Source organism: Cyrtonyx montezumae, unplaced genomic scaffold, assembly GCF_038088225.1.
Source record: "Cyrtonyx montezumae isolate F1298 unplaced genomic scaffold, pur_monq_1.0 scaffold_17, whole genome shotgun sequence".
Classification (NCBI taxonomy): Eukaryota; Metazoa; Chordata; class Aves; order Galliformes; family Odontophoridae; genus Cyrtonyx; species Cyrtonyx montezumae.
Window position 1 is genome coordinate 10,357,914 of NW_027071903.1, and position 26,611 is coordinate 10,384,524.

Sequence of the window (26,611 nt, forward strand, 5' to 3'; positions counted from 1 at the left end):
GACGCTGACAGCAGCCAGCACGGGCAGCAGGGCTGAGCTGCCAGGGCTTTGTGCAAAGGCAAGGGAGGAGCGACAGCGTGCTAGTGGCCTGCAGGACCCAAGTGCAGGTTGTACTGAAATATACCATCTAAAACATGCAGAAGTCAGAGACTGCTAGGAAGCATGCCTTATCACATTTCACAAGAGCTGTGTTACACCACAGCACGTACTAAAATCTGAATTGCTAAGTAGGTGGACAGACCCCAGCGCCTTTCCCAGCTCACACAGAACCACTGCCTTGATAGGGTACTGCTGGGAGTAGCCAGGTACCAACCATGGGGCCAGGGGACGTATGGACTGTCAGCAGGCAGCCCAAGCTACGCCAGCACTACAACCACTGACTGTTCAGCTCCGCCAACCCAGCAATGAGTGCCCGTCCAGCTATGCCAACACTGCAACGGGAGCCCATCCAGCTAAGCTGACGTGGCAGCCCCCAGCACCCAGAGCCCAACCTGGCACCCACTGGCCTTGCTCAGCCAAGAGCTTCAATGCCACACTCGCTCACACGCACAATCTCAACACACAATTTCAGTTTCCTTGCATTTGAAGGCTTTCATAATACAGTCCATGTGATAGAGAAGCCTTTTATTAAATGCTGCTAATTTTCTTATTGATCAAACTGTGAGTCATTTCATTTTCCATTATAGCAGAAATCTCCTATAGGAGCATTCAGATTAAGTTTCTTTATACCGTCTCTAGTAGCATGTCACTTTTAATCAGTTTTTAGTTTCATTATTGCTTAAAACTTATAAAAGCGTTTCTCTGATCTTTATTGCTTTTTTTTTTAGTTTAGTTACTGATGGGTTATTAAACTTGGAAAACATACAGACACGCATAACGTGCTAAATAAACTCCTCGCTGTCTCTAACCAACTTTAACATTAGCTTTTTGTTTATAATTTTTAGGTTTATTTTCACTGAAAGACTGCTTGTAATTATTACTCTTGTTCTCCCCAAACACTTATGTTACTAAAGTGTGAAATGTCTTCTAACACAAAGACAGTTCTCTGGGAAGTAATTACAAAAATGCATTCAGGGGCAATAATTCTATATTAACTGTCAGCAGCATACATCTTTCTGAAAAGGCACTTGTTATGGAGGAATTATTTGTGCAGAATTTGAAGGCACCAAAGGCGAAAGAGAACGGCAGAAACGCATTAAGCTGAAACTCCAGCTCCCTCATCAAGGGTCAGTTTATGTTTAAATCGTTACTGCGCATGCAGCCCCACACCTTCCTGGGCACCTATTACAACGACAATTGCAATTCATGCACAGATTGGACACAGTCTCCAGTTTTCAGCGTGGGACGATTCACGTCCTCTTTTCAGTGAAATTTCTGAGCAGCTAATCAAAAGGATGTATTGGAAAATTATGGGCTTCTATTAACCTTTCACCAATGACACTAAAAATACTTGCTAATGATTTATGGATAGTAACAAAAGTAGCAGCCTCAAACTGACCGGGCACATTAAAAAGATATCTGTGTCTGTAACAGACACAGGAAAAGATTTAATGAATATTTTATAGTAACTTCTAGTCTGTGGGCTAACCCTTAGGAAGGCAAAATAACTCAGTGAAATTTAAAATGAAAAAAAAGTGAAAGCCTGCAATCGTGATCAAGCATCACATCATTTTAAAAGCATTAAAAATAATCAGGGAAGGAAATCATAAAAATAACACCAAACAGTCACATTTACTCTTACTCATAGCTGCAGGTAGTGCTTCAGCATTGTTAGTGCTTTTACTGAAATGATTTAGATGTCACAATGCTACGCGACAAACGCATTTATACACCGAAAAGCGGACAACCGGAGAAGTTATTATTTATTTGCATGCGAGTAGCAGAGGGATTGTAGTTTATAGTGTTAACAGCACAGAGTGTTTATCAGCTCTTCAGTGTTTGGCAACCAGTTTAACATTATAAATGTGGGATGTAAATACTTCCCTGCCACAAAATGCATTGTAAGTGAATTTTAAAGCATGCAACTAGAGGAAGAGAGCCGAGCTGCCCGGGCTGTGCCAAATGTTTAATTACTGAAATAGCATCCGACTCCGGGACACTCCCGCATTATTGATCCCAGTCCCTGCATGCAGCTGTGCACAGGCTCTCCACACACTTTGGGGAACAATTTCCTCCAGGTGCCTTGCAGAGGTATTAGAGCAAAGACTCCTACAAGGGACCACCACACGTTGATTCTGCTCCATCTGCTCAGTTCCCCCTTCTCACACCGCCACACTGCAGACAGCAGCACCCTCCCAGTCCTTCACCCTTCAGCCCACACCAGGAAGCACTCTGCTTATAGGGCTCTGTGGTATCCAAATCAAGCACTGCTCTTCTGTGCATGGCTCTCCAACTTCTCACATACCACCTACAGAAAACCCTCACCCTTTTATTCAGAATACAGCTGTCCTGGACGATCTACATCAGAGACCAGGATGCTGTTGTCCTCTCCCTGAGTCTTAAGGTGCATCTGAATGGGGGTAACCTCCATCCTCAGTTCAGATAATGAGGTTTGAATCAAAACTGATCTAGAATTAATTTATATGCATGAGAAAATTAGTGTGCAGCAAGTATTAACTTCAAAGGAAAGTGCACTTCTTCATAAAGATGTGCTTTAACTCTTTGACTCACAACCATTAGACAGCACTGTCTGCTATAACCTAGCAAAAGCTATGCAAGTTTTCAGCACAGAAACAGTACTTTTATTTTATTTACCTAAATGTGAGCTCAACTTTAATACTGTTCAAGTCTGTTGCAAACAAACGTCCCATTTCCAGCAGTTTCATGGGAACCTGCTCACACTTAACATGGGACATCTCCATCGCCTTGTAATTCAATGTCATGTACTCAAGACAAAGCTTTTTTCTTTCTTTTCTTTTTTTTTTTTTTACTTTAAGGTGAAACCACGTATCTGTAAAGCTTAAATGTATACCTCCTTGAGCAGACAGAAAAATTGGAGAGCTTAATAAAATTCACATGTGGCTTGTTATTGCAGCTGCATATCAAATGAAAGGAAAAAAAGGCGTTGACTGGTTTTGCTCAGAATTCCAGCTGCTGATCTCCTGATCTAGCTCCTGCAGCCCCACAGCCTGGCTCACCATGCAGTCCTGTAGCCCCACACAAGGACCAGCCCTGCAGGTCCCCACACAAGCAGCCCCCACGAACCCTGAAACACTGCCATCAGAGTGCTCCTGTCTCCTTTCCCATGCTGAAGATATAGATTTGTGTAAAAGCCACTCCAAGAGGAATGCCTTCCGCAGCCTACGTGTAGCATTTGTAGTTATTGTTTCGTTTTTTCATCTTTATAGGAAAAACAAAAAGAAAAAAAAACAACACTGTGACAGAGAGAAAGAGCTGCAGCACTTGGCCAGCTGCCAACAACCCAGGGATGAAATCCATGCAAAGAGGAAAGAAAAGGTGGAGCTACAGAGGCAAAAACATATTGGTGCAGGAAGGAAAACACGCTCGGGTGAATGACACTGCCTGAAGTCCACAGAGCTCTGGGAACAAAGGGCACAGAGGTGCCCGTGGTCAGGGCTCCCTCAGAGGTGCCCCTGTGCACAGCTCCACTGCCCACAGGGGTACTGAGCCAGCAGGGAGAGGGAGGTGGCACCAGGACTGGGCCTGGGTGCCTCTGCTCTAGGCCAGAAGCAGTACATGATCCCAGCTGGCCAGCTCCACCATGGGCCGACTCGTGCTTAACACATGCATAACATGAGCTCGCCCACGAGAACTGATGTACCTCACATTTCTGATTTCTTTCCTACTACAGAACTCTGAAGTCCTAGACGTTTTACTTGGCAAAGCCATTAATTCAGTAATTTCACGTAATTAAATCGAGCAGAGCAGAGTATTTAAATTTGAGTTAAGTGAAATATACTTCTGTGCGGCTCATGCTGTTAGAGTTGTGCTGCACGCTATTCTGCTGCTGCTCATTTATTAATTTGGGATCGGCTGAAACGTGGCACTGCGTAATAAGGAACTCACCGGCTTTAATAAAATTAGGAATAAAAGGAAGCCTCTGTGGGGCCAGAGATTGGAGCACCGAGGAAGAGCCACCCCTCTGGGCAAGCCCTTGGCCCTGTGTCTCTGGCTGCCAGCCTGGCTGTGCTTTCCCCAATTTGCAGATCTGAAGTTGGGATTGTCAGCAACAATAGAGGGGAGAAATTAAGATGGGCAATAAAGGATTTCCACTACGTGGCTTATGTAGTGAACTAACACAAGTCTGTCCAAAACTGATTTTTCTGTCTTTCCATTGGTGCTTTCTGCTTCTCAAGGCCCTTATAAAGAGCCCCAGCGGGGCTCTCCTGGACATGCCGCAGTTTCCCCGCATCTCCTTGGCCTCAAGGGACTCCTGGGAAAGATGACATGCTCAACACAGAGCCACTGTGATCCTCTCCCACTAATGGAAAGGGGAGCAGGGTGTTGTAGCTGTAATTAAAGCTGTGAAGAGTTTAGCTGAAGAGAAATTAGATTTATTTACATGTTGCTCTGATGCTGATGAAGCACCAGCTATTTGGGAGAACTTCTAATTAACCCTAATTTAGTTGATATGCTCTTTAGAAGCCCTTTTCCCTCTGTACTTTGCACTAGGTAAAAAGCAATAATAACAACAAATTAACCATCTCAAAAAGGGACACTTCTTCACATGAACTCAGCCCCAATTTTGCTCCTGACGTCGAATTTGCATTTTTGCTGTTGACAACTGAGAAAAAAAGACACTGAGAAGCTTACCCTACAAGACAGCGAGCCACACTGCGCCTGATCCCACCTGGCTGCAGGATGAGCCACACTGGGTGCTGCCAGAGTCCACCCCAGGGAGCTGTGCTCCATCCGAGGGCTGCTGTGCATTCGTGGATTTTTATAAACTGATTTGGAGGACCAGCAGCACTGATTCTCATTTCAGTTGCAAACACAAAGCAGCATAAATGTCAAGCCCCCACATCATCTGCTTAGATGTCTTTCTGGAAGTAAGGGTAGAAAATGGAACATAATTTAATTCAGCTTTACAGAAGCATCTGTACTTGCTTGTCAAAACACAAGCCCAGAGATGCAAAGAGCACTTTCAGAGGTGATATTCCTCATGTCTCCTGCACTGCAGCTGTCTGAACATACGATACATGAAGAAAAAGATGAGGAAGAGATGCATACATCCACAGCAGCCCTTCAGGAAACGTTGTACCAGTGTGGCTATTAGCTGAATTGCACAAGGTCTCTGCCCGAGATTCACCCTTTTCAGAAGCTTGTTTTTGCCATGCAACCCTTTTTTCCATGAGATGACAGACCAAATGCTGCTCTCAGTTACACCTGCCTAGACCTGCTTCCTGGAAATTTGGCAATAAATGTATATTGTTTAACATGACCAAGGCAGAGGAGCCAAATGCTTTTAATACGGAACATTTCTCATTCATTCAACAGAATAAATGTTCACCTGGACTTGTGTGCTAAGCACAAACAGCCCAACATGAGCTACTACTGAAGTTTAAATTCCAATTTTTCTATTTCTATTTTGGACACACATTTAGGACAAACTGATGACAGCATTGCAAAGCGACCGTATTCCTACAATCCCCTTGATTAAACCAACAATGCAAGACTAAAGTCTTCCCTACTGCTGCTGAAAGAACGACAGGCTACTGACAGCTCTTTCAAATTAAGTTTTCAAAGTTACTTAGAGGAAAATGGTTCAGAACGGTGTCTTCAAAATTGGCCCAAATGAGATGACTTTGGCATTTTTAAGAAAACTACATTATAGGGAAAAAGGAAATGATCTTTCTGCTGCCATTCTCTCTATCCCCTTCATGTGCCAGTGAAAAAGGCTTGATGTAACCCTTCTTGGGGGAGGGCTAATTCAGATTGCATGCTTAGGTCAACAATAAAACATAAGTGAAATCGAGTAAAGATGGAACTTGCCAGCCCATCAAACTGCAAAATGACCTAAGTTTATGGATAAGAAATAGGTCCCTGATTTTCTTTCCGTGAATGGAAACAATCACTCATATTCACTTATCTGACTAAAGCAGGCATGGGACTGCAATGTCATTTGAGCTGGGAGCAGCCTACATCCGTGACATGCCCTTCCCAACAAGACGTGGGTGGGGACAAGCACTGCTCACCTCCCCTGCTCCACATGTGCCGTCAGACTTGCTCAGCAGATGAAGATAAAACACCCAGCTACAGCAGCAAATCTGAACTGCAGCCCGTTGTCACAGGACCTATTCCTGCCAGGCTGCTCTAGTCGAGCTCGGCTCAGTGTGCACATGGACGCTGGCTGACAGAGCCTGCCCTTGCTATCTCTATCAAATGTAGAATTCTCTCTCGTTTGGTTCAAACAACAGCCAGAGCCCTAAACCATACACAGGCTGTGCAGAGTCTTGCTGTATCAGTGGCTTTCTTTATCTGAATGAAAGCTCCCAACTGAGAGGGAAGAAATTTGCCTACAGGGTCCCTCCATTTTGTGCTAGCAAACAGCTCGCTGCAGACACTGCTGCTTTCAGCATCAAGGCATCCGGAGGGGGAATGCGGGCTGAAGCAGGACGTGGAATCCCACCATCCATCTGCAAGGGAAAGTGCTGCTAAACATCTGCTTCCTCCTTTTCAGGTCTTTGATGAGTTTACTAGAAGAAAATCTAAGAGCAGACTCACAAAGAAGATGCTAAAGTTTAAGAAAGAATGTGTTTTCCTCAGTTATAATGATGTAATCAGCATCACAGCCCTGAAAAGCACCCTTTGGGTTTTTAACCCAAAGGTAACAGTTTACCTGTAACAGTTGCACACCAGTTTACTTACAAAATAGAAGCTTCTCCCCTCTGCAGGGGCTGGATATGAGAGCTCCAGGCGGTGCCTCTCTGTCCCTCTGCAAAGCAGCGAGCGTTCCCCAAACACTGTGCCTGCAGCAAAGGTGCAGACTTCCCTATCTTGGCAATTAAGGCAGAAAAATACACTGTGCAGATTCACTTCCAATGCACCAAAGCTTCCAACAAAAGTGGTTACTTTCAGCCAGATTTCTCTTTTGCTGCTTAAATACCAATAAACTGAAGTTGCCCATCTCCATCACTCACAAAGCCAACACATCCTCAAGAAAACATTAAGCTGAAGCGCAGACGCCCAACCCACGTTCTGTTGGGTAGCACTGAATTAACACAATTCTGGCTGTTATATTTACAATTTTATTGCTAATTGACTTCCTCCTTCTGAAGGAGATGCCTTCAGCAGGAGGTCTTCAGTCCTCGTCCCCTTACCCTGCACCCCAGCCTCATTAAGCCCCAGCGCTGCTGCCAAAATGAGATATTTCCTCATTTTTGGTGCCATGCCCTTGAAGGCATCTTATTAGAAGAGACCATTTCTTAATTAACATTTTTGATCTCTCATCTATTACACGTCCCCCTAATCCCACCCGGAGGAGCTCCTGGCCCACTTAGCTGTGCGGGGCAGGCGCAGGCGGGCAGTGCCGGGGCTCCCGGCCGGGCAGCACTGCCCATGGCTCCAGCCAGTGGTGGAGGCTCAGCACCGTGCTGTCTTTGTGCAAGTACAGTGTGACAGCCCCACGGCGCCCAAAGCCTGTGTGAAGCACTGAGCCCAAGGGTGGGAGTGGGCTGCCAGCAGCTGTCTGGCTCTCAGGATACCCAGCAAAACTCTGAGCGGAGGATGCAGTGGATCACCAACAGGCAAAGTGGTAGGAGCAGTGCAATGCTGAGTCCTTCACGTCATTTTACTTACAAAGAATTACAGCAACTACAATGTGCTAGCTGGCAATTAACGTTACGGGCTTCACAACATACTAGAATTTTTTAAAGCAGGCTGCAAATAGTCTCATTGGTGCTTCTGATTCAGTGCCTATACCAGTTAACAGCCATGCATTAGCTCAGCAGATCTTGCAACAGAATTGTCCACGCGCCAGATAATTTAATTAGAGCCTTGATCTTGTCAGGGCTCTATACAGCACGGATAGCACTTCAAGTAAAGCACGCAGGCTTTTCCTCTCCTCAGCATTATGCAGCCATCGAATAATTCCAACTAATGAATACCAAAGCCACTCTGCAAGGAAGGGGGCCCAGTGGGTGACACAGGTGCCCCAGCAATGACCACAATGGGTGCAGCAGCACACAGAGCAGGGCACACTGTGCTGCAGACACACACATCCCATCCCGCAGGTCCCCACACACATCTGGCACACCCACACCACACCACCGCTCAGCCCTGACAAGGCACAGGTTGGCTGTGTCCACACGAGAGCCGTGGGTCTCACGTGGACACCATGAGATTTGAAAGACAACTCTCATTATAAGTTCTCCCATTTAGCAGTTTTCTCATTTGAATTTATACACAACAAATATCAGGTTATGAGATGAGCTTGCAATGAAGCTTCATTTGACAGTGACATTGTAATTCCTTGTAGCCAGTCCTGCAAACGTTTTGTTAAGATGCCAAAGAAAAGAAATACAAAAGTATCTTCTAAGGGAGTTTTCAGGCCATATTAGGTTCAAAAAAAATTTTTCCCATGAGTCTTCCAGTCTTCTTTTCCTGCACATCCATACACTACAATAACCGTACTTACCCTCTTGCTCTGTAATAAGCTTCACGGTCAAAAACAAAATGCAGAAGCAGTGGTTACCTCAATACTTTCAAGGCAGGTCAGTGTTGAAAAGGACCCACTAGAGGTCCCTTCCAACCCAAACGATTTGAGTCTCCTGTACTGAATAAGGGCTATTTGGACAGAACACGGTAAATTCGGTGCCGATCCTCACTGCAGAGTTCCTTATCAATGTCCTTACACACTCCAGGTAACCGAGCAATAGTTTGCTTATTCCACTTGCTTTCTTTATTTTTCAACTTAGTTTATAAAATCCCATTCTGATGGCTGGCCAAATTTGCTTTATTTTCAGCGTGAATGATTAGTGGGGATATACCACTGTGGCATTATTTTTGTATTGATTTTTCTCCTTTAAGCAACAGGCCAATGCAATATATTCTGTCATTCCTGTTTTACATGGATTGAGGCTCTGAGCTACCAGTAACAACTGCAATGAGAATTAGCTGAAGGAGTTCAGGAGGTTCGACGAAAAAGCAAATAAATTGTTTACCAGGAGACTTCCCTTCAGCCCTCCAGCCATCTGCCTCCACCGAGGGAAAACCCACTGCAGCCTCCATCTGCAGCTGCATGGCTGTGGCTGCCCTCGGCCCTGCCAAAGCAGGCTGGGACTGCAACACCTCAGTCCTGAAGGAGAAGATTTGAGCACATCCAGGAGCCAGAGCTCAGGCAAAAGACGTTCAATGGCACAGTGCACAATGCGGAGGCAAAGCCACACGGGATGGGGCACTGGGAATGCTTTCTGCTTGGTTGGGAGGCTTGATTAGCATTTGTAAAGCACTTTGAGATCCTACATAGAAGTGATTTACTGCAACAAGCTCTAGAAAGTGTGCTTTGCCAGAGCACTCAGCCTGCATCTGTCCCCAGATCTGCAGGATATTAGCAAATCTAGAGTGTGCAGAGCTGGATAAATTAAAGATAAGAAGGATTTATCAGGTGATCTTATCCATCCCTCTGCAACATAAGGCCATTCCTACAGCATGTTTTCAAGCACTTTGTCCAGCCTGGTCTGAAAATGACTGAAGTGGTGGGAGATAATACCAGAGCCTGCTAGATCTCACTACTGGGGGCTGTTCCTTGATATTCAGCCCAGGATCTCCTTCACTCTACTTTAGCCCATTACTGCTAGTTATACCCTGAAGGCTGTTGTAAACAACAGATGCAATTTTCATCTGAAATCACAGAAAATGTTCATCTAACCTCATCCCTTTGCTTGTGGAGAATGAGATGACCAGGTAGCAACATACGATAAGAGAGAAGTGAACAGAAGGCAGAGGAGGAGCTTGGAGTGGAGCAGAAGGAGCCAAGCTACACAGGGCACCCAGCTGGCATCAAGGCAGGGCCCGCATCAGGAGAGGCATGCCAGTGGGTGCTGAACATGTGATGAGGACCCAGGAAGGCCTTGGTTGTGGCAGGATGGTCCCATGGGGCCCTGCCTAGCTCTCAGGACCTGGGGCCAACCCAAGGATCTTGTTGCCTGTTCTGACTGCTGGCTCCCACAGGGCGAAGTGGTGCCAAGGGCAGTCCTTGGGCTCTGGCTTTCATGGTGAGAAAGTCCAGCAACTCTAATGTGATTCACCACTTCACTTGACTTCTCTTAAGCAGATTTGCTTTCAAAGTGTAAGGGTGGGTAGATGGAGGGGAGCACACCATAGCTCCCTTCCAAATGAGTTTTTTTTCCCTCCCTTCTTTTACCATGGAAATTAATTCTCCTCCTCTGTGTTATCACTATAATTTTCCCAATTAACATTTTAAATAGCAAGTATTTTCTAGAAAATGACATAATACACAGGTGTGTGCTGCTGATTTAAATACTGCCACACAAGCTGTGTTCCCATCTGAGGGCAGCTCTCTATTGCAGGAGGTCCCGTGTCCCTCTAGCACCAGCAGACACCCAGCCAGATCCAATGCTAGCCAGGGCTCTGCTGAGAGCTTTGGTTTTGTGACTGCTCCAGAGGTGCTGTGGGATCAGGATGTGGGTCGGACCATGGGAACCCCACACCTCCACCAATAGCTCCTCCTGCCACCAGGACTCTGTCAGATGAAAACAAATCTCCCATCGTAGACTGGAAAAAAAATGTACAGCTAAGAAAAGTTATCAAAGTCTCTTGACCTTGTTAGCAACCATTCTTTGCTAATACAGTTCAAGGGTTTGTTTCTTTGGAAATCTTTGCATACTGCAGTCAGAACATTGTAGTATTGATTTCCCAATGAAATTAGCTGTTAGATATCTAAGCCCATGAAGGTGCCCAGGACAAGCAATTTCAGAATGTATCCAAGACAGTAGGTTTATAATGCTTGCTGAGTTGTTACTGAACTCCTCAAAGTTCTGCACCAGTAAAGGGTCCCAGAATTTCATTTAGAGAGCAGCTGCGGGTTATATCCAGAGTTCTGCCATTTAAGGGGGATGCCATACATCGGACATCAGCAGCCATCTCAGCACCATGCCAGCTCTGCTGGTCCCCGAGCAGCACAATTCCAGTACTGAGGAACCAAGTGAGAGGTGAGATTTACATTGCTGGGAGATGTCATGCGAAGTGGAAGAGAGGGAGAAGAGTGACAGCAGGCTGGGGTTGGTTTTGTATTATTTTGTGTTTGTTTCTCAGACAAAGCAAGCTCTCACATGGCCAGGAGCTCAGTGCCACCCATCCCCAGCACCCGCTGTGCATCACCAGCCCTGCTCCCCAGGCCCTCAGTCAGTATCCCAGCTTGTAGCTGCTAGCAAAGATACTTCCATCTCCTCTAGAGCAGACACAAAAATTCAGGCTTTTAGGTCTGCAGGGATCCCATGGAGAATGCAGAATCTGCTCTGTGTGCCCCAGACAATTTGGCTGAGCTTCCCCAGGGCCCAAGAGCCAGGATAATGAGAAACTCCCCAGCAATCCCCATGCAAAATGCTTCCATAGGTCTTTAAAATGCCTTAAATTCTCTATATATTTAGTAAGACTTTTTACTTCTTTAAAATGTCCCTTGCTGCTCCTCAAGATAATGCTCTTGTGATGTATTACAACAGCAATGCAGTCTGCAAACTCAGGGTCCAGTCAGGCAGAGGCAGAGCCCTGGTTTGTTGGCCTGGAGGCAGCATCAAGCCCCATCCCCCCATCTGCCCCTGGAGGGCAGAGTGGGGGCAGCAGGGGAGGGGGATCCCTGCTGCATTGCTCTGCTGGGACAGGGGCTGCCCACCAAGTTGGGTCCTCGGGGTGAGAAGAGCATTTCTTATTCTGCATTAAGAAAAAATGAGGATGAGAGCTTCAGAGGAAGTTGGCAGCATGCCCCTTACAAATGGGCCTGATGGGCACTGAGAGCAATTCCTGAAGCAGGGACAATCTCATTGTGTTCTCTCAATTCTTGGCCACACCGAGGGCACTCCAGCCTTGCTTGTGCTGTCTTGGTGAGCAAAGCAAGCAACAGCAGCAGAAGCATCTTCTCTCCCTTAGCTGGAATGACCCATAAGCATTAGAACAACGCTGCACAGTGTCCAGCACTGCCCCATGCCCACCCCGTGCTGGCAGCAGCTTGCCAAGCACCAGCAGAACTGCCCAGGAGTCACTCTGTGTGTGTTTGTGCACAGAGATGTGCAAAAATGCAGGAGAAGAAGGCAGAGAAATATGTTAATTTGAAACATCTGGCAACTGTTACAGAGTTGAACGAGTCAATTTTTTCTCCCTTTAATTGTTGGGTTTTTTGTTTTTTGTTTTTTCTGTAGGGGAGCAATCTTGCCATTTGGGACTGGGGAAGGAAGGGGCATGAAAGGTGAAGCTGAAGTATGTTTTTCACCCACTGCTGAAGTTCAGCATCACCCTTCTGGAGCTAATACAAACAGAGGGATCACAGCACAGCATAATAGGGCGTTGTGGGCTGGGGCCAGCCTCTGTTACCAGCTGCAGCCAGGGACACATACTGCACAAGAGCTGCTACACTACACTGCTGCACACAGCAGCTTTCCACAATCTGTGCCATTGCTCAGACCTGTGTCAGTCTGCAGCCTCTGTCCTCTGCTTACAAAACAAGCTGTACCCAGACACGCATGTCCAGTGGAAGCCTGTGCCTACTGACTGTACTGAAAGGAAAACCCAGCAATTAGCACCCACTTTCTTTAGCTGCCATAAACCACACATACAAAAGATTTCACCTCACATCTGACATCTTGAATGAGGGCTATAATTACAGGAGTAAATAAGGAGAAATGAAGGGGACACAACTAATTTGGGAAAAGCCTCTTAAAGGTTTTGTTACCTATAGCCTAGTCACCAATATAGTCCACAAATCCCAAATTAACTCCCAGTCTGGACAGAAGCTATTGCTACTGCTGCTGTTTGGAATCTCAGCCTGTGTAGACCCAAACATAACCTAGGACTGACTGGTGGGGGGGACAGCAGAAGTGTCAAAGGCACAAAGAAGTCCTCAGGGCAATGCTGGCCATCCAACAACCCCAGGACAGCTCTGCTCCCAGGAAAAAGTGCCTGTTCCACGGAGTCCTGTGCTGAGGCAGCATGTGCCATGCCAAGCCACCAGGTGCTGATGCCATAGCAGAGGCCTCCTGCAGGCTCCTCTCCTGCTGAGTGCTGCACAGCCTGCACAGAATGGGAAGGCAGCACCTCTTTATTCTCACGTTAACGCTCAGTTTGCAAATAGTTCCCACGTCACTGCCCAGTCTCACAGAGGACCCTCATTTGTCCTGAGAGGAGGGCTTGGAAGTCAAGTAATCAGCTACAAGAGTCAAAAATATTCTGTTGATCTCGTTACTATTAGAGATTTAAAAGACAGTAAAACATCAGCTCACATGGCACACAGCTCTGGGATGTAACCAGTTACTTCCCCTTACCTTTAAACACAAACCAATGAGCTGATTACATTTGCATTATCAATACACATTACACAGCTACACACAAGCATACTTTAAGCCTCTCTTCATTCAGATTTTCAGTGCAATACAAATGAGCACATTCCAGACACATGTTTAAGAGCTCTTGCTATCAAAGAGAGCAAAAGCTGCTTTGCATGTTCAGTCTCTCTGCCATGGCAATGTACTACTTTCATCCTCCAGCTCCGAAAGTACTTTCCAATTTCCTCTGAGAGGAGAAACACACACATTCCAGTTGAGACTGAAGTTTTAAATTCCTGTTAAAGCTGCTTTTATGTAATTAGACTGGAATGAATGTGCAACAGTGCCCATTGCAAAAAACTTCAAAGTGGTTATACTGGAGAAATCACAACCCGCTTCACTGTGCCCACAAGAAGGAGAAATGGCTCTCCAGAGGATAAGAGTATATTAGTCTCTGTATGTAATAGATTTTATTGACCATATGGAACTGATATAAAAATTGTGTTGCAGTGGGTAGTCTTGGATTGGAGACAGGAATGTGACATACAAAATACAGTTCCTGTAAAATGCCTGGCAGCTTTCTGGCAGTTTTTGCAATCAGAAGAACCTAAAATATTTACCTGATTGAGTCACTGATGAGTCCCAGTTCAAAGCAAAATCCGAAGATTCGCCCTCTTCAACTGCAAAAGAACAAAAATATGTTGTGATTGCTATAAAGAACCAACTGAAAAGCAAAGTAATCAGAAAATCAGAAAACTAGGTCCACAACATTAAGTATTCTAACAGACCACTGCACCACCAAAGGAGAACTTACTACGTTCTGTAAAATAATTCATAAGGTGGAAATTCAGTGAAGAGCTTTTCCCTGCATTCCAACCTAAGTATGAGATTTCTGCCTGCAGTTTCTTCCTGGACAGGTTTGTGTGAAATTTTAATAGAGGTTTAAGTATCCCTAGCTAAAGATGCACATTTGAAATATTATATATTCACAACAACTTGCACATAGAAGATTGCCATTGCAAATGCAGAGCTCATTTTTGAAATTCATGCTGTAACAGATCACAGAAAAGAACGTTCCGATGTGGGGAAATCTGCCTGATTTATGTCATTAACAACAGCTTTTTTCCATATTCAGGGTTTAAAAAGAATACTATTATAACATTCAAGCAAGTTCTGGAATATGGCAGTCATAAATAAGTGCATTTAAGGCTTGATGATATGAAAGCTGTCAGAGCCAGGTGCTCAGCACTCACAAGCGACATGTATATGGCCTGCCTGTTAGGAGTTATAAAATTCCATCTCACTCTTACAAGTAAGGAAGAAATCAGCTGCCAACAGGAAGGCCAGCAGTGAGCCTGATCCTGCTGGTACTGAGGCCAGTGGTAGCCCCAGTGCCACCAGGCCATGTGTGTGGAAGCAGTAATTGCAGAAATTCGTCTTAGTTGTAAAAGTTGATCACCCATATTTGCTTACTATGTCACCAGAACACCAAAAGAATTTAAATCATGGGTCTTCATTTCCTGATGAAAAGTATTTATTCCTTGCACTGAACAGCCACGCACCCTTTAATATAAATATTGCTGGATTTGAATACAAGTCCTAAATAATTCTGCAAATGAAATTGAAGCTGTATTGCAAAGACTCAAACACAGGTGCTATTGAGCGGGTGGGATCTGCATGCCCAGCCCTGGAACCTGCTCCAGTGATTATTTGCATTGATTATTCATATTTGCACCAAAGGATCCTTGATTTTATGCTTTTTCCCAATCCCTTCCCTTCCTTTGAAGAGTTTCAACATCGTATAAACTTGTCTGTGAGACTGGTGTCACTGACGACATCAGTGAGACATTAGGAATGGAGGAGGTAGCTTACACAGGCAGGGCTTTGCCCAATTTCGATTCCTCACCCAGCCCACACAAGCAGCACGCACAGCACAGGAGGGCACTGCACCAGCCTGGTGAGCTGCAGGTTTATTAGTGGGGGAAATTCACCACTTTTGCTGGAAGTCCTATTCCAGACACAGATATACTTTTGCTAAAGAAATCCACAGTAGCCTAGAGGCCACGTGAGACAATTGCAGAGACAATTGCAGAGTGACAGAGTAAGAAAGGCCTAACTCCGTGTGCCTCCTGCAGCCACTACAGGCACAAGGCACCAGCAGGCAGAGCTCGTTGGGTCACACCTCCTCCATCTCAGCGCCCAGCCACCATTCTGTGCTCTGTGGACCGCCATCTTGTCTCCACGTCGACCCACCTCTTAACAGGAAAACTCTGGATGTAATTTCCAGAAGTACAATTTCACTCACGTACAAATAAATCCACACATTAAAATCCACGTAAAGTCAGGAGGGTTTTGCCCCAGAACTAAATAATGCTTCATCTACCTCACTCAAAACAGACAAGTGGAAAGTTTTTAATTTTACTTTATCCTGTTATTTGGCTTGCATAGTTTTTATATTACTGGTTTTATGTTGGATATATCTTTTTTTATTATTATTTCTTTATATTTTCTATCAGAAGGAAAGGAGAAAAAAAAAAAGCTCTGCTAAAAATACACAAAGGCACAAAATTCAGTCATACCCAAGTTGCAGCATGTGAGATCAGTACTGGTCATTGGTGATTACAGCTGCACACTGCCATTCACTTTGGCCAGACACTGTTCCCTACTTTATTTTCCTTAAAACACATTTTTAACAAAAGGGAAGGAGGGGTTGGGTGGCTGGAGCAAAGCACTGTGATTTCAGGCTCTGTCACACGCACGTCATATGAAGCAGGGATGGTCCTCAGTCCCACTGTACCTCTGCTCACCTTTCCTCCATGGGCCCAACGAGGAGCTGAGAGCTTTGCCTGTGGTTCCCAGCTCTTGCTGCTGAGAACAAGAGGCAGAACAGCCCCTGACCCACAGAATCAGCCAGAGAGAAATTCTCTTCAGTTCATCTCTCTTTTACAGGTTCAGTTTCTTAGCATTTTGACCATTATTCCTTGAAAGCTAGTTTGACTCAGGTGACCAGTTTGCATTAACATTCACTTTGTGGATGCTATTATCCAAGCAGCAGTAATGAGGAGAAAAAAGCCCACAAAGAAGTACAAAGCATCCAACACAAGATTACTTTCCACAATACACTGCACAGTAAAATAAGTCCCATTTCACTAGCAGGAAAACATGCTTTCAGTGACACACCAGCCAATCTCAGTGACCAAAGCCAGGGAGCAAGCCTCTGTCCGTGTGGCTCCCCATGGAGCCCGCAGGCGCAGCCCCACAGCTCTGACACCAGCAGGGCATGGGCACGGCACGGCCCGCAGCTGGGAAACACCACAGGGAACTGGCACAGGAGGAAAAGCGTTTCATCTTGGACACTGAAAAATGAAGCCACCCAAAGTCACTAATACGAAATTTGGGCAGAATGTTCACAGATGCACTACACATGTTTTTCATTGGATGTTTCCTGTTTTCCTGCACAAATTCACCCCATTTTCACCCCAAATTACGCTGCATGCCTGCATGATTGCAACAACTGAAGTTGCTCTGTAATTATACTCCTACTGCTGCCTATACCTGTCCCCTCCATGTGACCTTTTGAAGCTCTTTGGGCAGATTCCCACTTTGCAGCACCATGGAGTCAGTCCAGCTGGAGGATGGATACTCAGTCCCAGGCCTCACTGACAAAATGGCACTGGGGTGCAAAGAGCGAGGCAACCGCACCAAGCACACTGTGTGGGCCATTGGGGAAAAAAGGGGGACCACAGCATCCACACCAGAGTCTGCTTCTGCTTCCACTACTCCCCAGCATTGTGGCTTTGCTGTGCCTCCTGAGCAGGAAGAATGGGGGAGCCAGAGCAAAGGCAGTGTAGCTGAGGGGTGACACTGTGGCACAACACCCCCACATACTCCAAATATTTGCCTTTGGCCCGCTTGTCTCAGATGCTCCCCAAGGATGCTGATTTAATTGCTAGGTCACAAGTGCTTCAGGCACAAAGATTTGGATTTTTTTCTGCTCAGAGAAACCTCTGACAGGATACAGCATCCATCTCCCCAAAGCAAGAGCTACCATTTATGGGACCACCATTACCTGCACTCCATTTGTAGCCACAGTGCTTATTAAACACTTTATTGTTCCCAGGAAATAAGTTAACCTTATCAAAGTAAGATGCTTCTGAAACAGATGTTGACTTCTAGATGCAATCAGGCTTTACAAGTGAACAGTAGCTCTCAGCAGCTAAGATGGCATGCATGTGCTCCCTTACCATATCACATGGGCTTTGTAGGCCATTTTAATCCTTCCCATAATACAAGAACCCCCTCAGTATGCTCACTAAACCACCAGGACTGCAGTGGTGCAGGGACCAGCCAGGAGGCACGCTGCCGGCTGGGGCCATGCCAAAAAGCCAAGCTAAAGCACCCAGCCCAGAGTCCGAGTGCTGACAGCACTGGTGCCACTCTGGCTTAGAGGAGGAGGAGAGCACAGGATGCCACCTCTCCTGCCCTACCTGCAGCACAGAACCCTGCCCAAGCAGGGCTGCCATGGCTGGTAGTGGCATGAAACAAGGAGGGAAAATGCTTGGAAACTGCTGCTTTGGAGAAGCCAGCTCACCTTACCTGCTGGCTCATCTCAAAGCTTTCCCCACCTCCTACTTAGGTGCTCCTGCTAGATTCTCCACCTGAGAACACCTGTGAGGAAGAAATCTGCAAAACATACAAATGTGCAAGGAGTGGGGAAGGCAAGCAGGATGAAAACTGGCTGAATTTGGTGCTGCTGTGGGCACTGAGCTGACCCAAGCCAGGAGCTCAGTGCCATAGGGAGACTCACCTATACTATGTAGAAATGTGAGGGTTTGTGGGGCATAGAGAACAGTATCAGTGAGCATGTCTGCATGCATCCTACTTCCCTCACAGCTGGAAAGGATAATGCTATGCCATTCCTCGCCCTAACACAGGATCCACAAGTTCCCTGCTTTCAGTGCAGCCCAGTGGCTGCCCAGTCCTATCAGCCATCCATGGCACCTGACCAGCATTTTTCCTTTTAAATGGGGCCATTATCCACCAGTGATTTCATGGGCCAGCAAGCCAGGGAATAAGACATGGGGGTTTACTGACTCGGCTTATTTAGGTAGTTCAGAGCCTGGATTTGCACAAGTTCTCTAGCTGCTTTTCTCCAAATTCAGTCACAGGGCTTGGCAGGGAGCGTGGTTTTTGCTGGCACAGCCAGCCTTTTTGTGTGGAGGAGGGACGAGTGGGGAAACCCAGGCTGCTGTGCTCAGTAGGTCAGGGGAAAAGAAAAAGGAAGGAGGATGAGACAAATGGAATAGCATTACATAGGATAATTGGGAAAGATATAGGAAAGATTTGGGAAGAGAAAGAGATGCGAAGATGATTAAGAAGAGCAAAACAAACAACAAAATAAGGTAGCACTAGCAGGTTTATGCAAAGAAGATCTAATTATGGGTGGCTTAATCCTCCAGGACATTAATATTCCATCGTAATGTGTCTAGTTTCCTCCTTTCCAGACATGGCAGGGAGGAAATGAGAATCACTTAGATACACTATTTAATGAGCAAATGATGGACGATCACCAAATACAGCCTGCCTGATAAGTACCCATTAGCTTAAACCCGCGCCATAAATCTGCGCGCAGCTAACACGCCTGGGTCTTCAGACACTGCAGTGGAACTTGGCACAGCTGCATGCAGACAAGGGAGCACCCAAAGCAGAGCCTCTGGCCATGAGGCAGCAGCCTGCAGGACTCCCAGTGGCTCACCATCACCCTTCCTGCAACCCTCACGCCTCACTCACCAGCCCCACAGAATCCATTCTCAGCACTCGCATTTAGATTTTGTTTCTACTTCACAGACTCCATTGCAGATATGTATTTCCCATCAAAATCCATTATGTAAATAAATACGAGTGGAGAGTGTAATAAAATGCAGCCAATGTTTCAGTTTACTCTCAGGATCACCATCTTACACATACAGTACACCAAAGCTTACAGTTCTTCGAAGTGGACCAGGAGACACCTGTATGGATGTGTTAAGAGATTCAGGAGCACCTCTCACCCCAACCTCTCCAATGCAGATGGCACCGATGCAGACGGATGGAGCGCACAGGGCTGTGCTGCCCATGGTGGGCAGGGTGGGGGCCCGGGGCAGGGGCTGCAGGCAGTGAGTGCTGGCTGCCTGCAGCCGTGCTTCTTGCTCATCATGTGCATTTCTAAGGCAACTGTCACCATAGTGTCTGCGCCTTCTTTCAGAAATAGATCTACTACGAGTAAACAGGCATTTTACAGCTCAAGTGAAAGAAAACAGGTGAATCTGACGTCCCCCACGTTGCTCATAAAACCGTACACTTGACTTCAGCAACCAACAGTTTAAACGTTCTCATTCCATCTGGAATGCTGCTGGAGGACAAAAACGTTTACGTGTTGAAATTGAAGTAATTCATTTGACAAAGCAGAGAAAGGGGGAATTAGCACACCTACAACTCACAGCCAGGACCTTAATGCTGGGCTGAACCTACAAGCTGCAGTTTCCCAAATGCAAAGAGATAGCCACAGTGAAGCCTTGGAATGAAACTGGAGCACTGCAAAGCTCAAAAACATTGGGCTTCACAACGAGGGGTGCAGAGCCTCAGCACTCCAGAGCTATTACATGTTTTGCTTCCCTAGGAAAGAAAAAATAGACAGGAAAGCACACTGTTTTTACATTTGGGCTATAAAGTTTCTATACAAACAAGGCACCTAATAAAATAATTTACATGGGCTGGCCCTGTCTTGAGGCAGCTAATGAGGACACTGCGGGCTCACATCTAACACAAACTGATGGCGTAAAGAAAAGGGAGCATTTTGAAACTGGTTTACATGAACTTTTATATGGCAATAGGAACCAACCCGGGGAAGGACAGAAGCAGCCACAAGGCCCAGCAGCTGAGTGCTGGGCCGCAACCCCTTACCCCACATCCTGCCCTGGGGCAGCAGGCCACTGCATCAGTAGCCGCCTGCTCCCCATCGCTGCCGATGGCCTCTGCCTATCACACCTACACCCTCTCCCATCCACCAGCCCAAGCATGCTGCCCCAGCATCATGCCCCCACCCTCCCCAACACCCCTCCCCCATTCAGCACTGGGGCTGCTCGTCAGAGCTGGAAGAAAACCTTCGTACAATTCTCTACACCTCAGCCTCATGACTTCTACTGCTACTCCTTCAAACCTGGGCATTTTTTAACTAGTCAGCTCTGTTTTCAGAGCAGGTAGCACAGGAAAAGGAAGAGAGATGGCTTTTCCTGACCAGCCACGTTAACGAGAGCTGCGAGGGCTTGGAAAAACCCATCTGGTGAGTGGTGTTATTTCCCCTTACCCTCCTCTGTGGAGCCGGTCCCGGTCAGAAGGAAACGAGTTCCCAAAACACAACTGCACTGGTGCTGGGATCAGCTGGGGCCAGCTGCCCTGGGAGCTGCAGGCTGGGCCATGGCTAGGAGCTCGGCGCTCAGCATCGGCTCACTGGGGCTCTGTGCATGCAGGCGTGTGTGTGTGTGTGTGTGTGGCAACACTCCCCAGGCGCTCTCATTTTAATGCTGCTTTCTCCCCAGATGAAAACATACATATTCTTATTAAGAAAAAAAAATGTGCAAAGTATAAATTTGCATCTATGATCATTTCTGGTTCATAGATTGTATTTTAATAATAAAACAATATACCCTTCTGAACTGCCTCTTCACTGCTAACAGGAAGGTCGGTCTTTCTTGTGTACAAGCCTCAATACTGTGATGAAGGAACACACAACGGGTATAAATTAAATACCATAGGGTGAAATATAGATGGAGGGCAGATAAAAGCAGCTCTGAAAGCTCATACATGGGGAATCCAGCACCTCCCTTGCCATGAGAAGAATGCCTGAGAGCCCACGGAGCCCCTGCGGGCCGGTATCGCCCAGGCTGGGGGGAGCTCTCCACCAGAGATTTGTCCCCACGGAAGACAGCACTGCTTGGCAGCATTATGGTGAAAGAAATGAGGGAGAGAAAGTTTTATACATCACATATATTCCATCGTAGCTTCAAGTTTAATTTGAAGAAAAATCAACGTAGCTTCCATAAAGTGGAAACCAATATTTTTTATGACCCCTTAACAACCTGTCCTTAGTGCTAACATACCATAAATAAGTTTCAGTGTCTTGTTATACACACAGTTTATTTTAAACAAGACTGAAAGGAGAACGCAGGTCTTACTGAGGACCGGCACACGTACAAAAGGGGGAAAGCTGGCTTTTAAAACTTCATACTCCTTTCTGTTGATATCAATCTTACAACCTCTCCACCTCTCAACCAAAATGAAACGTAGAAAGAGTTTCCAAATATTTTATAATTCAGAATGGATTTCCCCCGTGTAACAGTAATAATATTTTTACAGCTAAAAGATCCACTGATTTAATAAGTGTGATTTGTGTGTTTAGAAAATTCATTAGAGCAGACATTTCCCGACATTTCCTGATTTATTTATTTATTTAGCCTAATTTGGGTACGCTACTTCAAAAGAACGCTTAGAGCTTCCCAGTTCCTTAGTCACTCACTAATAACATCTAATAATTAATAAAGACATGTAAATTCTTAACTCCCAGAACTATTCCAAACTTACTATCTGTACGCTTCATGTCATGTCTCACTTATAGATATCTGCATTACTTTGTTTCATAAAATGCTGAAGGGACACGTACTTATCTCGCTCTGCACCGTGAGTGAACATTCAGGCATGCCACAGCCAGCGAAGCTGAGGCCTGAACGAGGCTCTGAGTTGGGCCATGTGACTGCAGGCAGCCCCTTCTGCAAATGTGTGTATGGAGACGTACACACGTGTAGTGCCTACCACGGCCACGCGCTTCTTCAGTCCTGCACGAGGGAAGCAGTACCACAGCCCCTCACACACACACCCATGGGTGGGCAGGGAGCTCCACGCAGGAGCTACTCAGCCTCAGCCACAACACACACATGCTATCAGCAGTGTTTTCATCGCAAATACAAAACACAGAGCTACCAGGAAGAAAATGAACAATGGCCCAGCCAAAATCAGGACGGGAGAGATCCAGCTGAGAAGCGAGCACAAAGCTCCGGGCAGCAGCACTGGAAGCATCTGCAGGAACAAAGAGGGAGGGCAGCAGCAAAAGCCCTCATCTTAGCCCCTTCTGTGTCTCCTCCAGAACTATTAAAATCCCAATTCTATGGACAAGGACTATGGGGAATAACATCAGCTCAGCCCATCCTTACTTGGAGGCAAATTATAGTATGTCTACTCCTCTCTGACAAGTACTCTTGTCAGTGCTTTGTGTCCTGTAACATTTCTTTGTCATATTTATTTACTTGTTTTGATTTCTGGTCCTCTGTCAGGAGGAAGGCTGCCAAGAACGTAAGTCCTGTCTCCTAAGAAGTCCTGTTGAGCCTGGGAAACAGGGTGTGGGCATTTCCAAACATGGCTCAAGCAAGTACGTTGACAAAAGCTTCCCTAAAGAAATATAACTTGCATGAAGTTTCGCATTTGAAGTTGGGTGGATGAAATGTACAGTGCTTGAAAGAAGAATGAGGGAAGTCTTACTGTCCAACATGAAAGGTACCACAATGTGTACTGTGAAATGACACTCAGAATGAGCTTCCCACATCAGGAATTCATGCGGGTGCAAGGTTGTTCACACATGGACAAATAACAATTGTGCCAGTAGCTGTGTGGTGTGCAAGACAAGCTCCCCCAGATTTCAACTGTTCCTATCACAGCCTCTCATGGCCTGCAAGTCTCTTAAAGTGAAAGTGAAAATGAAAAATATGCACAAAGCTCCTACCTCTCAAAACTTTCTTCCAATCTGACCACTATAAAAATGTTCTGATAATTCTTACTTGAGGCAATCAGGGTTACTTAGATGGACTAATGCTTTTTCCCAGGAAAATTTCACCCATAGCCAAGAGGTCAGTGAAGCAGAGTTCCTCTGCAAAATTGAGGATGAACATATTTCCTATCTGTACTTGTATTTTTTCCCTGTAAATGAGATTTCTCTATTCTCCTGATTTTCTGTTTGAGTTGCACAATCTTATGGAAATCCTACGGCCATGCCTGTGCTCTCAACACAGTCATACTTTGGCCATGCATTCCTACTCCGAGTCGCACTGACAAAAGAGCTCTTTAAATAATAATATTGCAGAGAGGGGATTGACTACCTACATCCCTTCTGCATGCATTATAGACATCACAGTGTTCTGGGAAACCATCACTTTGTATTAGTGCTGACTGGTTTCAGGGATGGGCTGTTAAGGTGAGCGTCAGTCAAGTGGATGTAAAACTTCCCATTGATCAGAAACCTGTCCTCGTAATCAATAACAGTGCAGACATCCTTCCCTCTCCATCACGCAAGTCATTTGTCTGAAAATGCAAAGTCTTTCTTTTTGTTAGGACAAGGTTTTGTGACAGCCTCTGTGGCAGACGCAAGCATTTATTGTAGATAAGTGAAATAATCACCATAATTTGACCGCACTGGGGAAGTGAGCTTGCCAACAACCAGCCTTCCAGCCACTACTCAAGTCATTTCCTTTATTCAAGATTCAGGGCAATGAGACAGTGGTTATTGCACTCGAGGACAGATGTTTTTGTTTGTCCTTCTACAGCACAGGATACCTGGAAACAGCACCTTACACATCCACACCACTTGAAAAACACCACCCACAATTGGCTTCGTAATGTAATAACACTATCAGCTGCAGATTTGTCCCCTGATAGGGTATGTGCTGACATAGCTAGGTTTTTAATACTGTATTATTGTAAGGTAAATAACTCCCAATGATGGTACTCCACAAGGGGATAGTATAGAGGATGGTACATTTTAAGTAGCTCTATATAAACAGTATACAGATAATACAAAAGAAAAGATGGCTCACCTTTATGATGACAAGGCTTGCAGGGGACTCCACGCGGGAGGGATCTCCAAGAAGAGATCCTTCCCTGGTGGTGGTCAGCCCTTAAATGGGGTTTGGGAGAGGTGGAGCCAGGCTCCACCCCTTCCACTCACACAGGTATATCACTTTCACCTGTGTGCCCATGGCTGACTCGGTACTCACCTCAGGTGGCCAATCAGTGGTTCAGGCCGTGATTCAGCAGTTCCCATACAATTATTCAAAGATGGCTAATTAGCTTTATTTAAACTTTAGCTGGAAACAACACCAATGAATATTCCTCATTCTGTTACTATTGTACGCCATCAAAACGTACAATATATAGGCTAACAATCAGTGAAACAAGAAACAAAGCCAAATTTTGGCAGCCAAAACCATTTTCAAAATCAAAATAAGAGAGCTTTTAATAACTCAAAAATAGCGTGATTTGTTTTGAATAACAGCATTTAATTTCAGTAAGTTTATGTTATAGTATACGTCTTCTTGAACTAAGAGATAGTTTGTTTAAATTGCTTGATTACACATAATGATCCTTCTCTTATAAAAGAAGATTCAACATTGCCACTGGGGGAGAGGGTGGAAAAAACACAGAGAATTTAACAAGAAAAAAGAACTAGCTTACAACTCCTACAATAAAAAAAAAAACATTAGGAGAATTTCCACTTGACTGTTAAAAAAAAAAAAAACATCTTGTTCTACCACAGCTATTAACACTAACTATTCATAGACAATAATGCATGGCTTTGATCAAGATATAGAATATCCACACGCTCACAAAATATTTGATATTCACAGGACCATAGGGGTTGGAAGGGACCTCAGGAGGTCATCCAGTTCAGTCTTTTGTCACCTGGCACTGCTTGGCTCCATCCACTATAATAACACCCATTAGATATTTGTAAACATTTATAAGATCCCTTCTCAGTTTTTTCTTTTCCAGGCTGAACAGTCCCAAGACTCTCAGCCTTTCCTCACAAAGAGATCCAGAACTCTCATCATCTTTGTGATCCTCTCTTAGACTCTCTCCAGAAGTTCCCTGGCTTCCCTGCACCCCAGGATATCACTGGCCCTCTTGGCCACAATGTCACACTGCAGGCTCATGATCACCCTGCTGTTCACCAGGACACCCAGGTCATCTCTGCAGAGCTCCTTTCCAGCAGCTAAGACCCTAACCTGGACTGATGCATGTGGTTATTCCTTCCCAGGTGTAGGATTCTACACTTGCCTTTGTTGATCCTCATAAGGTCCCCTCTGCCCAAGTCTCCAGTTTGTCCTAGTCTTGCTGAATGGCAGCACAGCCTTCTGATCTATCACATGCTCCTTCCAACTTCATGTCATCAGCAAAGTCACTGATGAAGATGTTGAACAAGAATGGACCCACTAACAACCCCTGGGAACACCGCTAGCTGCAGGCCTCCAACTAGACTGTGTTGCTGATCACAACCTTCTGAACATATTCCACTTATTTAACATTGAATTAGTCTCCAACAATTTATGCCATCATCTCCTGACACCTTACATTTTCCTAGATCTTTAAGTCCTATTCACATTGCAAGTCAGGTTATTTTATTTTTAACCCAATAGAGCGTGGATATAATTTATTTCACATCTGCTGGAAAGGGTATCATTTCAAAGCAGTCTTTTACAGTTTTATGGCCTGAAAACAAAAATTTAATTTTAATACAATTTGAGAGCTAGAGGAATGAAATACTTTACCAGTGAGAGAACAGCTTAGATATACCTAACAAAAGTTTGCTGAAAGAGTCCCATAGGGCAGATGGGAAAAATAAGAGCTTACCTATTTGCCAGGTTTTTATTCCGTAACTTTTAAGAAGAAAAATATGGATTTTTCTCTCTCTACACTTAATTGAGCTGATTGCTGGAAGAAAAGATGTTCCCTGCTCCCAGATGAGAGGCTGGCATAGAGCGATGTGTTGGTCCAGGGAAACCTGTTCACCAGCCTGACTTGGGAGCAGCTCTCAGCTGCCCACGCTCACCCTGCCCATCCCAGCCCCCACCAGTACCCAGGGAACCCTCATGCTGCCCCAGGCAGCCTCACAGTCCCACACAGCTGGGAGCTGTGGGGTGCATCTTTCAAGGGAAAAGGGAAGGAGAAGCATAAAGGGACAGAACTGAGCTTTTGGACAGAGGTCTTGGTGACCTAAATACATAAAGCCAAGGAGAAAGCCATATCCTTCGTAATGTCCCTTCCTCCACTCATTCCTGTGGGATCTTACCAGCTCC

The 26,611-nt window shown here is 45.5% G+C and overlaps 2 protein-coding genes across 3 annotated transcripts in view; one reads left to right on the forward strand and one right to left on the reverse strand.

Moving 5' to 3' along the window:
* The window catches only part of ZNF423 (zinc finger protein 423), a 194,691-nt gene that overhangs the window by 149,990 nt on the left and 18,090 nt on the right, over window positions 1-26,611 (reverse strand). For both annotated transcript variants that reach the window (XM_065733244.1, XM_065733243.1), the window contains exon 2: window positions 14,075-14,134. In XM_065733244.1, the coding sequence (XP_065589316.1) occupies window positions 14,075-14,134 (60 nt within the window). The remainder of the gene's footprint in view (window positions 1-14,074; window positions 14,135-26,611) is intronic.
* ADCY7 (adenylate cyclase 7) overlaps window positions 1-26,611 on the forward strand; it is a 271,483-nt gene that overhangs the window by 61,449 nt on the left and 183,423 nt on the right. The window lies entirely within an intron of this gene.